The sequence below is a fragment of the Streptopelia decaocto genome (assembly GCF_964273445.1).
Source record: "Streptopelia decaocto genome assembly, chromosome: 3".
Taxonomy (NCBI): Eukaryota; Metazoa; Chordata; class Aves; order Columbiformes; family Columbidae; genus Streptopelia; species Streptopelia decaocto.
This window is the reverse complement of record NC_138656.1, coordinates 119,031,111-119,047,258: the sequence shown is the minus strand read 5'-3', so window position 1 is coordinate 119,047,258 and position 16,148 is coordinate 119,031,111. Positions and strand designations below refer to the sequence as shown.

General features: G+C 45.3%; 1 protein-coding gene across 16 annotated transcripts in view; it reads left to right on the top strand.

The window, feature by feature from the left end:
* HMBOX1 (homeobox containing 1) overlaps nucleotides 1–16,148 on the top strand; it is a 136,957-nt gene that overhangs the window by 99,890 nt on the left and 20,919 nt on the right. For 11 of the 16 annotated variants that reach the window (XR_014183524.1, XM_082047562.1, XM_082047551.1 and 8 more), the window contains 3 exons: nucleotides 10,287–10,369; nucleotides 12,792–12,887; nucleotides 16,024–16,118. Coding sequence is in view for 15 of the 16 variants with exons in the window: in XM_082047562.1 (XP_081903688.1) it covers nucleotides 10,287–10,369; nucleotides 12,792–12,887; nucleotides 16,024–16,118 (274 nt within the window). In the remaining variant the exon portion in view is untranslated. The remainder of the gene's footprint in view (nucleotides 1–10,286; nucleotides 10,370–12,791; nucleotides 12,888–16,023; nucleotides 16,119–16,148) is intronic. The other 5 variants (XM_082047552.1, XM_082047561.1, XM_082047558.1 and 2 more) reach the window with 2 other exon arrangements.

Genomic DNA, 16,148 nt, shown 5'->3' with positions numbered 1-16,148 from the left:
ATGGATTGATGTTTAAAAACCAGCTTATTCTGCTTTGCATCTGTACGATATTTACTAGAGTAACAGTTCTGGTCCAGATCTTGTAGATAATGGGCAATAGGAAAAATATAAGTACTGAGCCCAAAGTCGGAAGCTTTGATCCTGAACCTTTTGACTTTGGGCACTCGTTACCCTGCAAGAATTGGCCTTATCCTGTCTTCTGAATCCTGTAGGATCCTTTCATTAGTTTAATCAGCTTTTCTTTTCTGAAAAAGCAGCAGCGGTGCTGTCTATGAGCTTCTCGGCTGAGTGGACCTGAGTCTGGTCCAATACTGGACATTGAAAATAAAAGCTTGCGGATCTTTGGGGGGAAATGCCAGTGGTGATGCTGGAGGTCGGCAGCTCATATGAAGCTTTATCACAAATCCCATGTTGGGTAATTTTCCTCTCCCGGAGGCTTAGGACAAAATGAGACTTCAAGGTTCACAGCCAGAAGGACTATAACATTTTGAAAAACACGACCTTACCGAGGCCAAACTAAGAACAGCTTGAAGGACCTTGCTGCTTATCCTTCACATTCTGTACATACTTACTTTTTCTGTGATTCAGTGCTGAACTTCCCATTAAAGAGTTTTGAGGCAAGGATAGGCTTTTCCTCCAGATGAGCTGAAAACTGAGAAAACTGCATCTGATGCATTTAATATTTTTTTCGAGAGAGCAGAGAATGGTGTTTTGGATTGAGTCCCGTGAAATCCAAATCAAACAATTTGCTGTTTATTTGTGTTGCCAGATAAAGCCTTGGAATCCTCTGCTGTCTTAAATGCAGTATCTCTAATGACCGTGGTGTTGACTGGAGGAACATCTCGTTGGAAAGGTCACGAGTGGGTGGACTCATTTCTGCAGGGTCCTGTCTCTTCACAGAATCCCAGAATGTCAGGGGTTGGAAGGGCCCTGGCAAGCTCATCCAGTGCAATCCCCCCATGGAGCAGGAACACCCAGCTGAGGTTACACAGGAAGGTGTCCAGGCGGGTTGGAATGTCTGCAGAGAAGGAGACTCCACAACCCCCCTGGGCAGCCTGGGCCAGGCTCTGCCACCCTCACCCAAACAAGTTGCTTCTCAGATGTAAGTGGAACCTCCTGCGTTCCAGTTTGAACCCATTGCCCCTTGTCCTGTCACTGGTTGTCACCGAGAAGAGCCTGGCTCCATCCTCCTGACACTCCCCCTTTCCATATTGATCCCCAGGAATGAGTCCCCCCTCAGTCTCCTCTTGTCCAGCTCCAGAGCCCCAGCTCCCTCAGCCTTTCCTCCCACGGGAGATGCTCCACTCCCTTCAGCATCTTGGTGGCTGCGCTGGACTCTCTCCAGCAGTTCCCTGTCCTGCTGGAACTGAGGGGCCACAACTGGACACAAGATTCCAGGTGTGGTCTCCCCAGGGCAGAGCAGAGGGGCAGGAGAACCTCTCTGACCTACTGACCACCCCCTTCTAACCCACCCCAGGTACCATTGGCCTTCCTGGCCACAAGGGCCCAGTGCTGGCTCATGGTCACCCTGCTGTCCCCAGGACCCCCAGGTCCCTTTCCCCTACACTGCTCTCTAATAGGTCATTCCCCAACTTACACTGGAACCTGGGGTTGTTCCTGCCCAGATTCAAGACTCTACACTTGCCCTTGTTCTATTTCATTAAATTTTTCCCGCCCAGCTCTCCAGCCTGTCCAGGTCTCTGATGGCAGCACAGCTTCCAGTGTCACCACTCCTCCCAGCTTGGTGTCACCAGCAAACTTGCTGACAGTCACTCTATTCCCTCATCCAAGTCATTGATGAATATATTGAATAATACCGGCCCCAGCACTGACCCTTGAACACTCCACTAGATCCAGGCCTCAACTGGACTCTGCCCCATTGACCACAGTCTTCTTGGAGATGTTTCATCCATGGGCTGATCCTGCTTTATTTTTGATTTCTGAGAACTGTCTAATCCATTGGATGGAACTTTAATAACTCGTCCCCTGTAGAAAGTTTAAAAAGATGTAGATGGGATGTTTGTTTCACGGTTGTCATTATAAAGATCATTTTTAATCAAGCCGTCAAGTCCGGAGGATTTAATTCACATCAGTATCCCTTTAGTGTGTAGGTCTCAATTTAAATACTGCAAGTAAATAAAGGAGAATAGAGACACTATTATTCACGCTTAGATGCCTTGTTAGGAAGAGCTTTGAAGGTGCTGTATGTTCACACCAACACGTTGTTGAAATATCACAGAACAATTCTCACTTTATCATGTCTCGATGTGTTAGCTATTTGCTGGTTTCAAAAATTTGTCATCTTTTTCTTTTTCCTTTTATTTTGTGAACAATTTAGTTAACTACCTTCGTTTCGGGAGCCTGCGATAACATTAAGCTTAAGGATGGTCATAAAATGTTACCTGTTGTCTGCTCATCAGCGATTTCGAGTTACCTGAAGCAGAAGGTGTGTTTCAAACTGCTCAAACCTGCAAATCTTTCTACTCAGAGAAGAGCTGTTGTGTCATTTCGAAAATATTCTTATCACCAAATCCAATTACAAGGAAGAGTAAATCGCCACCTCCAATGTCTTAACTATTCTTTTTTAAATTGTTAATTATCTGGCCAGTAGGGTGCTGTAGATTAGGAGGCAGAGATTATCTTTTGCAAGTACGAGGCTTTCAGAGCTATTATCAATTAATTCTGGTCTTAAACAAATTTTAGGATAATATTATTCATAATAGCTTGATAGGATTGTGTTGGTGCTTGAGACCGCTGTCAAAACACTGAGAAAGTTATTTTAGAATTGGAAACTTGATGATGTTGTAGTAGCTTTGAAGGTCACACAGTTAACAGACTCCGGTGCAAGGTGTATTTTTGGCATTTTAATCTACATTGCAGAGTAGATTCCTGCTAGGAAACATCAGTTAAACGACTGTCTCGGAGTTTAGGTGCTGATTTGTAAAACCAGAATAGAATCGACTCAGTCATACGAGGTTTTTATAACGTGTAGTGGAACGACTGTGCAATTTATGTCCATAAACACATACTAACAAGGGAAATAGTTAGGATTTCTAGAAGTCTGGTGCTCTAAGTGATCTAGTCGTGTTGAGATCTCATCTCCAGGTTTGCATTTTGCATGAAAAGAAGTAGAAGAATGAAACATCTCTTCCAGTAAAAGACTTAAAAGCCGTGCTCTGGGGTGAGCGCTCGAGCTGTGAATGAGGTGGAGATCTTTGGAAAATGAGCGGTTTTAGTTCGGTTCCAAAGCTTATTTAAAGTTGGGGTAGATTCTACGTCAGATAAAATCCTAAATTGTGATGTTGGGACTGGATATCTCTGTAGGTTGAACCTGGACTTAATGCCACGATTGCGGAGAAACCTCTGGTGAGATAAAGAGTCCTGCAGGGGTTTATTCACTCCTTAAATTGCACAGCCCTACGAGAGCCCCTGGCTAAGTGATACTGCTGTAGGGAAAACCAGAGAGAGCTGTAGCCATCACCTTCATCAGGGTATTTTTGGGCCTTGGGATTCTTATTTAAACTTGTCTTTTGCCTGGATGGAAGGTCTAGTTGAGCTGGTGCTGGGGGGATATCTCACGTTCATCTCTCGCAGCACATCCTCAGCCAATCTCAAGTGGAAAAGGACCTCGCCAGATGTTTCCTGTAGCGACTAAACTGGTGGTTACATTTTGCAGAGCTGCGAGGAGGAGATGGTGTTGTCAGTGTAATTCTCAGCTCCATCAGAGTTTATCTGCAGAGACGATATCTTTGAGCTTTAACTCTGCTGTCTAGAATGGAAATGACTTTACTGTATATTGCAGCACACACTTTAGTTGACACACATGCCATTATTATAGAATCTGTAGAAATATCAGTAGATGAAAGGGATGGTGTCATCTGTTGACCTCGCTGACAATGGCATTAGTGACATTCTTGGCCAGTATTTACTGGGAAATAAACCAGTCATTACGCTTCCCGATGAGATTATGCTTTGAATGTCACTTCTCTGTCTCATGCCACGCAGTGATAAGATCTCAGGCACAGATGACAGTCGAACTTCAGAAATCTTTCCATTGATTTGACAGGCTGAATAATAGTTCTCTGAAAAGCCACAGTGACTGAAACAATGACCTCTTGCTACTGGGTCATACTGCGTTGATAAATATACTAATGAGTGATAAAGTAGGTAACGATATTCGAGTGTTTCATGTAACTTGTCAGTGGAAAGCAGAGGTGCCGTTCGAAGGGAAACCGGATAGGGAGCTGGAATTACAGGCAGCCTTATCGAAGAGAAAACAGCAGCTTGTGCTCTTGTGTATTTTGAGACAGCAGAAGGTTTGGCAGGGAGCTCAGTCCCTGGGGGCAGCAAGATCTTCTGTTCCTCACCAGGGGTCAGCTGGGAGCTGGGGAAATGGGCTGGACCAGAGGAGCAGGTGGGCAGGAAAGCTCCCCCCAAAAAGGGAATCGAGGGGAGAGGATAGAGCTATTCCTTTGTGCTTAAATTGTGTTAAGCTGGACTGCAGCCTGAGCCTTGGGAAAGATGGTCTTGGGTGGCGGAGGTGCTGGTGGGTGAGAGATCGGCCATGACCCGGCCATGCGCGCTGGCAGCCCACAAACCACCCGTGTCCTGGGCTGTGTCCCCAGCCCCATGAGCAGCAGATTTGGGGGGATTCTGCCCCTCTGCTCCGCTCTGGTGAGACCCCCCTGCAGTGCTGGTCCAGCTCTGGGTCCTCAGCACAGGACACACATGGAGCTGCTGGAGAGGGGCCAGAGGAGCCCCAGGAATGACCCGAGGCTGGAACAGCTCTGCTGGCGGACAGGTGAGAGAGTTGGGGTGTTCAGCTGGAGAAGAGAAGCTCCAGAGACCTTAGTGCGGCCTTTCCAGACTGAAAAGTGTTGATAAGAAAGATGGGACAGACTTTTGAGCGGGGCAAAATGATTCTGATTTCTGAGATAAAGATTCTGAAAGCACACATTTCGCTGCATCTTCACCAGTTGAACACGTCATGAAGGGAAAAGAGGGATGGAGGCAGAGAAGGGAACGATTCAGAATGAAAAGTCATAGGGCGGCCGGTCACACAAGATCCCAGGGGACATTTCCATTCTGGAGTCACTTTCTCCAGATGCAACTTTCTGATCCAATATTTCCTGAATATCAAGAGCGATGGTGCAGCTGTGAAGCTGTTTGACTGTGGAAGAACCACTTCAGAGACAATATATACTACAAACTCAGGCAAACAATACGACGTATTCTTTACGAGGCGATTCTGTGCCAGAAGGATGTCTGTGCAGAGAGATGGGGGAGACCTCAGTGTGGCCTTTCAGACTTAAAAGGGGCCGAGGAGAAGGATGGGGACAGACTTTAGAGCAGGGCCTGTTGCGATAGGACAAGGGGTGATGGTTTTAAACTAAAGGAGGGAGATTCAGGCTGGACATGAGGAAGAAATTGTTGGCCCTGAGGGTGGTGAGAGCCTGGCCCAGGTTGGCCAGAGAGGTGGTGGCTGAACCATCCCTGGAGACATCCCAGGCCAGGCTGGACGGGGCTCTGAGCAACCTGAGCTGCTGAACATGTCCCTGTCATGGCAGGGGGAACTGGGGGAGATTTTGAAGATCCCTTCAACCCAAACCATCCTGTGATTCTATGAAGAGCACTGGGACATTTCACTCGCTTTGACAGAAATGGGAACCCAGAGATGCAAACACAAAGTTCAGTAATGGAGTGAACTTACAGCACATCCACTGTTGTTCAATAAATATCCACCTGTGTATTCTGCTCTCCCTTTAATTGCAAGTTAAATTATTCTCCTTTCAGCGCCATTGCCCTCTTGTCCACATACCTGAATTACCTCACCTGGGGTGTCTGTAATTCTGCTGTGAATTGTTACCCTGCAACACATTTCACCCTATATACTCTGAATCATTTCCACACTTTGAAGCTTTAACCAATACGTCATACTCTAAACTAAACCTTTCCCCAGTTCTGGGTGGTTTTATCGGTGAAAAAGCACCGAAGCCGTCCGTCCTTCCGCTGCTCCATCGCTCTGCTCCTTCCAAACGCTTCCCTGGCAGCTGCAAAGCTGATAGAGAGCAGCAAAACTTCCACCATGGATTATCAGGAGCGCTACCGAGGCGTTGCTTAATGCATCTGATATCTAAGCCTGGATAACAGAAGCTGTACAGCCAAGCCGAAAAAGAAAATAAAAGAGAGATTGGCAGCTATTGCAAGAATTCAGATGGGGCACCTTGGTAAAGAGTTGAGGGGATGCGTTTCCTCCCATTACAGAGCCAGGGGCTGAGATGGATTCTCTCTCCGTCATTGTCCCGAGCACATTATCCCTGAAAGAAAGAGGGTTTCTCTGAATCTGCAATTTTTCTAGGCTTCAGTGTTATTGAAATGAAACCGCTTCAAGGATATCTACATTCTTTACCATCGTATGGATTCTCATCTCATGTAAATTATTTGGCCACTTTTCATTTTAATCCTCCACTGTCATTTTCTACAAAAGAGATCATTTGGTTTCTTCATGGAAGGTATTCAGCTGACAGCTGCCCTTTGTCTAGAAAGCAGTTTGCCTTCGCAGGATTTACTTGTGCCTGCTCTTTTTCTTTTCTTTTTCCCTTATAATTTCATATTGCTTTATATATTTCATCCGGAGTTTTCAGGAACTGTGGTTTGTTGATGCAAAGACAAACTCAGACACGCCGCATTCTTTCCCCATCCCTTAGCACGACTATACCTGACAGATAAGTAACGAAACTAGAGGCAGATTAATTAATTTCCTGCTTGCAAGGAGAACCGTAGTCCAAAAATTCACTGTGTGTTGACAGCAAACCAAACCAGTCAGTGATGAAGTATTGAATTTTGTGCCCTGGTTTCCATATCTTGAAAACCCAGTTACTCTCACCTACTTCCCAGAAACATTGGGAAGTTTTAAATGTGTTTTATGTCATGACATGTCACCCACAAGTCCCGTTAGAACATCAGGATGAGTGATGGGAATGAAACGTGAGTGTGTATACGGAGAATTTGGAGGTTGAGGATGAAAATCAGCGCTTATGCTTGAGGTTCTATATTTTTGGCTACTTGTAGCTATGGGGCCTTTTTCTTTTAAGACTCAAAACTTCTGAGCACAATCTCTTCCATGATAAAACCAGCTCACAGTCTCTGTCAAAGGTTAAAATCACAACATGAGGATGGAGAAAAGAATATTATCAGAAGTCGAGAAGAAAGTCCAGTTTTGGGGAGCACGAGTCAAGCGATGGACAAGTTCATAGTCAGCTCGAATCTATGGGAAAAGGAAGCGGCACATCATTAATGTGGGTGAGGAGCAAACCAGGAGATGGAAGGAGAGGCAGGCGCTAAAATCACTACAGAAACCAAATTTAACTACTTAGTTTCCTTCCAGCTCCCCGTCGATACCCACTTCACTTCATGCTTTCCATGAAAATGTCGTATTTACCACGAGAGCTGCCTCAAAACTGCTCAGTTTTCTGTTCAGTTGTAAAATATGTTGAGATAAGAATTACTGTTTCAGTAGCGAGTTTTTTAAATCACAAAAGTGATTGGACTAGATAATTGGCTCTCGTGTTGTCTTTTCTTCATTAATTGGTGTCGCAGTTTCTTGTGTCAATGGGCAGTTCAAGTACACAGCATTTATTAATTTTACATCTTTTGTCTAACAGTTTGTGATCGCAGATGGTTTACATTCATAATATCGCAAGATATCAGGGTTTCACCTCCTGGTTTCACTACATCGCCTTGTAGATCCGTCAGGTTCTAATTTTATGGGGTTTCTTTGTGGTGTTTGTTCTTGACTTTTGACAAATATTAGAAACAGGATAATGTTCAGCAAAGGGAGGCCCTAAAAGAGCTGTTATGGCTACTAAAATTTGTGGAGTTAATTTTTGTGCGGAACAGCGATGACCTGGATTCCTGATCAGGATTTCAGACCGTACGATGTATTCATGTAAGTAATAGCACGGCAGTTTTCAGCTGTGATGTCTTGACGTTCCTGTATCTCTTGGCACTCAAGATGGTAGTCAATGGTGCGGAGTCCAGTTGGAGGCCAGTATCTAGTGCAGTGCCTCAGGGGTCAGTGCTGGGGCCAATATTATTCAATATATTCATTAACGATTTAGACGAGGGAATTGAGTGTACTATCAGCAAGTTTGCTGATGACACCAAGCTGGGAGGAGTGGTGACACTGGAAGCTGTGCTGCCATCAGAGACCTGGACAGGCTGGAGAGTTGGGCGGGGAATAACCTGATGGAATTTAACAAGGGCAAGTGTAGAGTCCTGCATCTGGGCAGGAACAACCCCAGGTTCCAGTATAGGTTGGGAAATTACATATTAGAGAGCAGTGTAGGGGAAAGGGACCTGGGGGTCCTGGGGACAGCAGGGTGACCATGAGCCAGCACTGGGCCCTTGTGGCCAGGAAGGCCAATGGCATCCTGGGGTGTATTAGAAGGGGGGTGGTCAGTAGATCGAGAGAGGTCCTCCTTCCCCTCTACTCCGCCCTGGTGAGACCACATCTGGAATATTGTGTCCAGTTCTGGGCCCCTCAGTTCCAGGACAGGGAACTGCTGGAGAGAGTCCAGCGTAGGGCAACAAAGATGATTAAGGGAGTGGAGCATCTCCCGTGTGAGGAAAGGCTGAGGGAGCTGGGGCTCTTTAGTTTGGAGAAGAGGAGACTGAGGGGTGACCTTATTAATGTTTATAAATATATAAAGGGTGAGTGCCACGAGGATGGAGCCAGGCTCTTCTCGGTGGCAAACAATGATAGGACAAGGGGTAATGGGATCAAGCTGGAACACAAGAGATTCCACTTAAATTTGAGAAGAAACTTCTTCTCAGTGAGGGTGGCAGAGCCTGGAACAGGCTGCCCAGGGAAGTTGTGGAGTCTCCTTCTCTGGAGACATTCAAAACCCGCCTGGACATGTTCCTGTGCGACCTCACCTGGGCGTTCCTGCTCCAGCAGCGGGATTGGACTGGATGATCTTTTGAGGTCCCTTCCAATCCCAAACATACTGTGATACTGTGATACTTAAATAGTTCTTGGAGGTGGGAGAGCTCAAACATTCCTAAGGCATCTGGACCTGGGTGGGGATGAAAATCAAGTGGAAGGACATTAACAGTGCAATTAACTGTGCTAGTTAATTGGAGTAAGTTTGGACCGTGTTTGGGGTGACTGTAAATAACACTGTGAACAACGGGGCAAAGAAGCAGTGGCTAAAATTCAAAGCGAATGTTCAAAATGTGTATTTACAGTGAACTGATCTAAACTGGACGTGAAATAGTGAGATCTGCGTTAGTAGCACTTACTCAAAATAAAGCTGGACACAAAAAGGTGCTGGATGGAACAGAATCCAGGTTTCCATAGAACGTAACTGTGCTGGGGAGGAGAAATATGACCATGGAAATAGTAATTGCCTGAATACGCGTGACTCCGCTGCTACCAAATGATCCACAATCCAAGGAAATCTCTTTATTTTCCAATTCAGAGCAGCTGTGCAGCAGCTGAACCTGCTGCTGATCGAAGTTGATCAAAGAGATTGTAGGATTATATATTACGGACAATCCACAGAAAAAAAAATGGTAGTATTCGCTGCTTATGGCGCGCTTATCAGAGCCCATTGAAGTAAACAGGACTTTTGTTGTTTGTAATGCAAATCTGATAAGTTCTGTCGAATGGAAATCAGTTCATTAAAATTTGTAAAGCACTTAAATGAAGTAAAAGAGAAAACAGTTTAACTTTTAGAGGGTGTTTACTGCATATAAAGTGGAAGCAAACCACAATTATTCAGAAAAATATAGCGTTAAATATGCTCTGCTCAATTGGTTCTGCAGAAGATTTAGAATTTTTGTATTGTGATTTACAATAAAATAGTCGAACTCCAGAAATCTGACTATATTACTGTGTGATTTGTCTGTACAATCTTCATACCTTATCTAAAGCATGCAATGTTTGTGTGCAATATATATCCAAGTATTTATGTATGTGTGTGTATTAACCCAGGGATCCAAGTGAATATTGAACAGCTCCATTTGTAGGATGCCGCCTAAACTGGGGGTGTATGTCAGGAAAATATAGAAATAAATGATAATAACCAAAAGCAGCAGCATGGCCTGTGGTGTTTCTGCTGTGATGCTTCACCTGAGAGTCTTAATTCTGATATTTGTAGCATTACCTGCTTCCTTCTATCTCCTACTACAATATTCCAAATGCCGAGTTAACACCTTTTAGTGAAGCTGCTTTGGAGGTTCATGCTCTGATTTCTTTCCTATTTTTATTGCCCTCCTTGCAGTTACTTCAATGAGAATCAATATCCAGACGAGGCAAAGAGGGAAGAAATTGCCAACGCCTGTAACGCGGTTATACAAAAACCAGGTGAGGAGCCGATCGCTGCATCCTTTCCAAAGGCAAATGCATTTAGATTTCCATCTCCTGCTAAATTCAGCACATCTCATTTTATGGCTTTTCCTAACAAATATAGTGCTCTCAACTAGTAGCAGGTTTCTTGGATATTCTATGACTGGTGTTGTTCAGAGCTGTGACGCTCAATGCCATTTTCAAACCTAAATGCCAGTGTTTGCAGCTGGAATTCCCACCAGTCGCAGGGCAACGAAGATGCTGAAGGGAGTGGAGCATCTCCCGTGGGAGGAAAGGCTGAGGGAGCTGGAGAAGAGGAGACTGAGGGGTGACTCATTTCTGGGGATCAATATGGAAAGGGGGAGTGTCAGGAGGATGGAGCCAGGCTCTTCTGGTGACAACCAGTGATAGGACAAGGGACAATGGGTACAAACTGGAACACAGGAGGTTCCACTGAAAGATGAGAAGCAACTTGTTGGGGGTGAGGGTGGCAGAGCCTGGCCCAGGCTGCCCAGGGAGGTTGTGGAGTCTCCTTCTCTGCAGATATTCCAACCCGCCTGGACACCTTCCTGTGTAACCTCATCTGGGTGTTCCTGCTCCATGGGGGGATTGCACTGGATGAGCTTTCCAGGGCCCTTCAACCCCTGACATTCTGGGATTCTGTGAGATATGAAGTGCAAGTTGTGCATCTCAACTTTTCATTTATACGGCGTTGGAAATGGTGTAGCTGAGAAAATAAATATGTCTGAAAGATTTTCGTCCTTTACATTACATTATTTCAAAGTCCTTGCACTCAGTAGTGACCTGAGAATTTTATTACACTCCACAAAAGTGGATTTTGCCGGTTTCTTTTTACAAATCGGAAATTTTAGGTTCACAGACTGAGGCTTGCTGGAGAATATACTTGGAAGAATAAGAGGCACAAGTTTCCTGTCTGTTGGTTTTCTTTACCACTTCTAGACAGTGGATCTCCTACTGGAATCTGGGTGTTAATGGAGGACCTTGTATTTGGGTCAACAAGTTGCATTTTCCCTGTTCCTGGAGAAGTTTTGCTTGTAGAGGTGCATGAATATTCAATGTACTATTAGTGGATGCACCTGCCTGTGCTTAGTTTTGCTAACCAAACATTTGCATAGTTTTCAGAACTGGTAAAATCTAAATAGATCCAAACTACATAACCAGACTGAAAATGATTGCAAAGCAAAGCTAAGGCACAAGTCCCAAACATTGGAACAGTCACAGGACAACACAGAATCTGAACAATTAAGGCTGGAAGTGACTCTGGAGAACATCTGGTCTGGCAGAACCAGCTGAATATGGTTGCTTGGGGTTTTGTATCATTCAGTTTTGAATATCTGCAAAAGCAAAGGTTTTCCCACCCCTGGGCCCTTGTTCCATGATGTCTCATGGTAAAATACTTGTTCCTAATACCTGCTCCAAATTTCTGGTGTTGCCTCTTTTCATTGTGGAAGCAGAAAGATGCACCAAAAAGGTTCAGGATTTTATTCCTTCTGGTTGGTTTAGCCCTTTGGAACAAGTGGCTTAAACGCTGTCTCAGGTTGGTAAAACACTGCAAGTGGCACTGATGTAAAGCGTTAGGAAACAGCGTAGCTATCATATATATTTCCAGATTTTTCCTTTTCGCTTCTCTCTCCTTGCTTATTTAAGCTTGCATTCGATTACGTGAATGTTTTGTATGCTGAATAAATAAAGTCTGAGAAACAGTCTGAAGCAGGGCAGTCTCACCCCCATGCAGCCTGCAAACGACTGCCGCTGCAGCCACGTTTAATATTGTATATTATATAGGGTCAAGGCCAACTGAAGAGGTTTCCATGATGTCCTTGCAATGCTGAAACCCTCCGGCCTTCCCTCTTTTATAGTCATCAGAAACAATTGTTTCCCGTAGCTGGCCGGTTGTTGTTGGAATTAGTTTTTATTGCCAGTTTAAGTGTAGAACTCCAGAGATCTGGTTCCCAACATCCACCCCCATGTCCCAAAAGATCCCAAATGTCCTGGCAGGAAAAGCAAATTTGAGGGGGGAAACACGACATTTCTTCATTCATTTTGCTGCTGAAGAAAACACGTCATTGAACTATATCATAGGAAGAGACTCGCCCAAGGGGATGCGATTTGCGGCGGGGCTGCGAATTGAACTTGAGCTGTTGTGCTTGAACCAGCAAAGCAGCCCTCTGGTCTCCCATACCTCTGCATTCCCTTGATTGAAGCTGCAAAGAAATTCCTCTATTTCAGATTTTAATGTTTTTTTTAAAGAAGAAAGGCCACTTTGTTTTTTAGAGCGATATTTGGCATTTATTGCTGTAGCATCTGGGCACAGTACACACAAAACTCACTTTATTCTCAGTAACTTTCCAAGGACCCACCTCTGGAACCCAGTGAGTAACAATGCTGTATGTTATTTTTTTCCCCCTTACTTCCATAGGAAAAAAGTTATCGGATTTGGAGCGAGTTACCTCCCTGAAGGTGTACAATTGGTTTGCCAACAGAAGAAAGGAAATCAAGAGGCGAGCCAATATCGGTAATGTATCAGAGCGCCTGCTTTCAGGGTTTAGTACATAGGCTTGCTCGGGGGAGATGGAAATGATGTAAGATTATATTAATGAAAACACTAGAGGTTCTGACATTCTCGGTAGAAAAGTGGAGGAATTATTGAAATGAGTCTCTTGCTGTTACGGGTTTTATTTCTAAAATATGAGTAGGGATTTAATGTATAGAATCCCATCATCAATACGGGAAAAATGGTGCAGTCACAGTTTTACTGGAAGATCAGTCTTAAAAGCCAAAGTGCGAATTCTGCTGGTGGAAGGAACATCATGCTTGGGCTCCTTGGGCATCCAAGGTAAAACCTACAATAAAACCTGGAAATATCTGCATTGGGAATGAGGGAAATGGAGCTGATTGCAGCTTCACAACCTTAGCGTGCAAAGGTCCTGCAAACCAAGTGTTTGTTCTGGTTACACCTGCGCTCCTTATTGCTTTCCAAGGGTTGCACAGTGACAAGTGGTTGGTGTCACGGTCCATTCGGTAATGGACTCGTGATGGTTCTTTTAAACTTGATCTCAGAGCGCAAAATTAAGGCGACCAAAATGCCAAGGGGTTATAATTCAATCAAGCAGTGTTGCTTTATTAATTTGCCTGTAAAGCGGCACGCGATAGAGAGAGTGAGAAAGAGAAAATGGAAAAGAAACAGGGAACAGTAAAAATAAAGATGAGAAATGAGGTTGCGTTTCTCACCAGTCCAGCTCCAGAAGCTCCCTCTGGTCTCCGGTCCCGTGGAGTCCGGCCGGTCCTCCGTCGTGGTTCGGGATCCTCTGGTGGGAAGATCTTCAACGGTGTCCATTCTGGAGTCACCTTTTATGCTTCTTCACCCCCCCTTGCTCCCCTTGTTTCAGGCCAGTCTCCACCTTGATTTTGATACTCAGGCTCATACTGTGCAGGCTCGAAAGAGTCACGCTTTCTTTTGCCAACGCTTACGTGCCCAGCATTCAGGGGTCCTTCTCTGGTCCATTGAGTGACCTCAGGACCCTTGGCGAGCTTCTGGGCGTGCTCCTTGTCATTGGCCATTGTTTGGGGGAGCAGGTGAGGGACACGTGTAGCTGAGGCTGCAGGTGAGAACACATCTTCTGGACAGCAGCTGTTGTCCCTGGGTCGAAGAGACCCTCATAACAATCCCTTTCAGGAGGTGGGGGCTGGTTTGGCTGGAGCAGCAGGTGAAGTCCACACAGCAGCCACTGTGAGCAGCAGCCCCTGTATCACAGAAACCAGTGCAGCACAATGCTGCTCCTCGGGCCGCTCTCCAAGTCACTGTCCATCTGTTCTTTCTGTCAGAGCCTCAGTTGTGTAAGTTCTTACTGGCGATGGTCAGGCAAATACTGCTCCATCTTCAGACCGACTCTCACAGTTGGAACAAAATAATCATTTTTCGTGGTGATCAGGATAAAATAAAACCACTTCAGAGTTAGTCCTGTGGGTTCTTTGAGTAGCTCGTCATCAGAAATTTAGAAGCGACTCTTAAACTTGTAGACCTTCTAATGAGAATAAGCAGAAGACGTTTTAATGTGAAAAAACACACATTAGTGGCCAGGACTCAACAAACCTCTGCAGTCCTTGCAAAATTTACTTACTTTTAGGTACTATTGCGTTTGCAATACATAGATGAGCAGAGATCCATGCCTGCTTGCTCACCACTATTCTTGCTACCTGCTGCTTTTCACTGTATTTGTGAATGCGCAAAATGTCTTTTTATATCGTTTAATGTGTTACTTGAGATTTAACCTGAATTTATTTTTTCTAAAATGAAACCTACCTGTTGAAGGGAACAAAGCAAAGTTGGTCCGAGGTGGGTGGATTTACAGCTGGAGATTAAGAACCAAAGGGAGCTTTAGCTGCATGGATCCTCCTGGAAGATGAACATATGTGTGTTTGTACATCCCTTAAGTGCTTTAAGAAATTTCTCCATCTATTTTCAGACGCTCCCCCCCACCCTCAAGTCCAAACTCTGTAGGAGGATCTCTAGGCGTTGCCTTTGCCACTCCAGTACATTAGAAATTAAGCAAATTTCTGATAGAAATTACACTAATTTCTAATAGGACCGGCTGGAAAATAAGGATTCTCACTCACAAATAAATCCGTTAGTTGGCAGGGAAGGATGGAAAAAACTGGAAAAATCAGGAAAAATGGGCTGATTCCAATGGGATGAAGTTCAACAAGGCCAAGTGCCGGGTCCTGCCCTTTGGCCACAACAACCCCCTGCAGCGCTCCAGGCTGGCACAGAGTGGCTGGAGAGCAGCCAGGCAGAAAGGGACCTGGGGGACTAATGGACAGGAAGCTCAACATGAGCCAACAGTGTGCCCAGGTGGCCAAGAAGGCCAATGGTGTCCTGTCCTGTATCCAAACCAGCGTGGTCAGCAGGACAAGGGCAGTGATCCTTCCCCTGTGCTCTGCATTGGGGAGGCCACACCTGGAGTATTGTGTTCAGTTCTGGGCCCCTCAGCTCAGGAAAGAGATTGAAGTGCTGGAGCGGGTCCAGAGAAGAGCAACAAGACTGGGGAAAGGACTTGAACACAAGCCCTATGGGGAGAGGCTGAGGGAGCTGGGCTTGTTTAGTCTGGAGAAGAGGAGGCTCAGAGGTGAGCTCAGCACTCTCTAGAACTACCTGAAGGGCAGTTCTAGCCAGGTGGGGATTGGGCTCTTCTCCCAGGCATCAGCAATAGGACAAGGGGCCATGGGCTTCAACTCTGCCAGGGGAAACTGAGGCTGGAGATTAGAAAGCAATTCTGTGCAGAGAGAGTGGTCAGGATTGGAATGGCTGCCCAGGGAGGTGCTGGACTCACCGGCCCTGGAGGTTTTTCAACTGAGATTGGCCATGGCACTTAGTGCCATGATCTAGTCAATGGACTGGAGTTGGACCAAGGGTTGGACTTGATCATCTCTGAGGTCTTTACCAACCCAGTCCATTCTGTGTGTGATTTCAGGCAAACCAGCACCTGTACCTGTGTTACCTTCCCCAGTACTGGAGAGTGAAGAAGAAAAGGCTGAGAACTAACTCTGTTCTTTCAGTTATTCTAATTTCTTAGGGGAAAAAAAAAAAAGTAGTTGCTTTTAATGACTCTAATGCATCAGATAAATTAGGGATCCATTTGCTTTTTTCGAAGAAGCAGCAATCCTGGAGAGCCATGGAATAGATGTACAGAGTCCGGGAGGTCATTCCAACAGTGACGACGTGGATGGCAATGACTACTCGGAGCAGGTGAGCCCAAAAAGGGGGAGTTCACGCCTG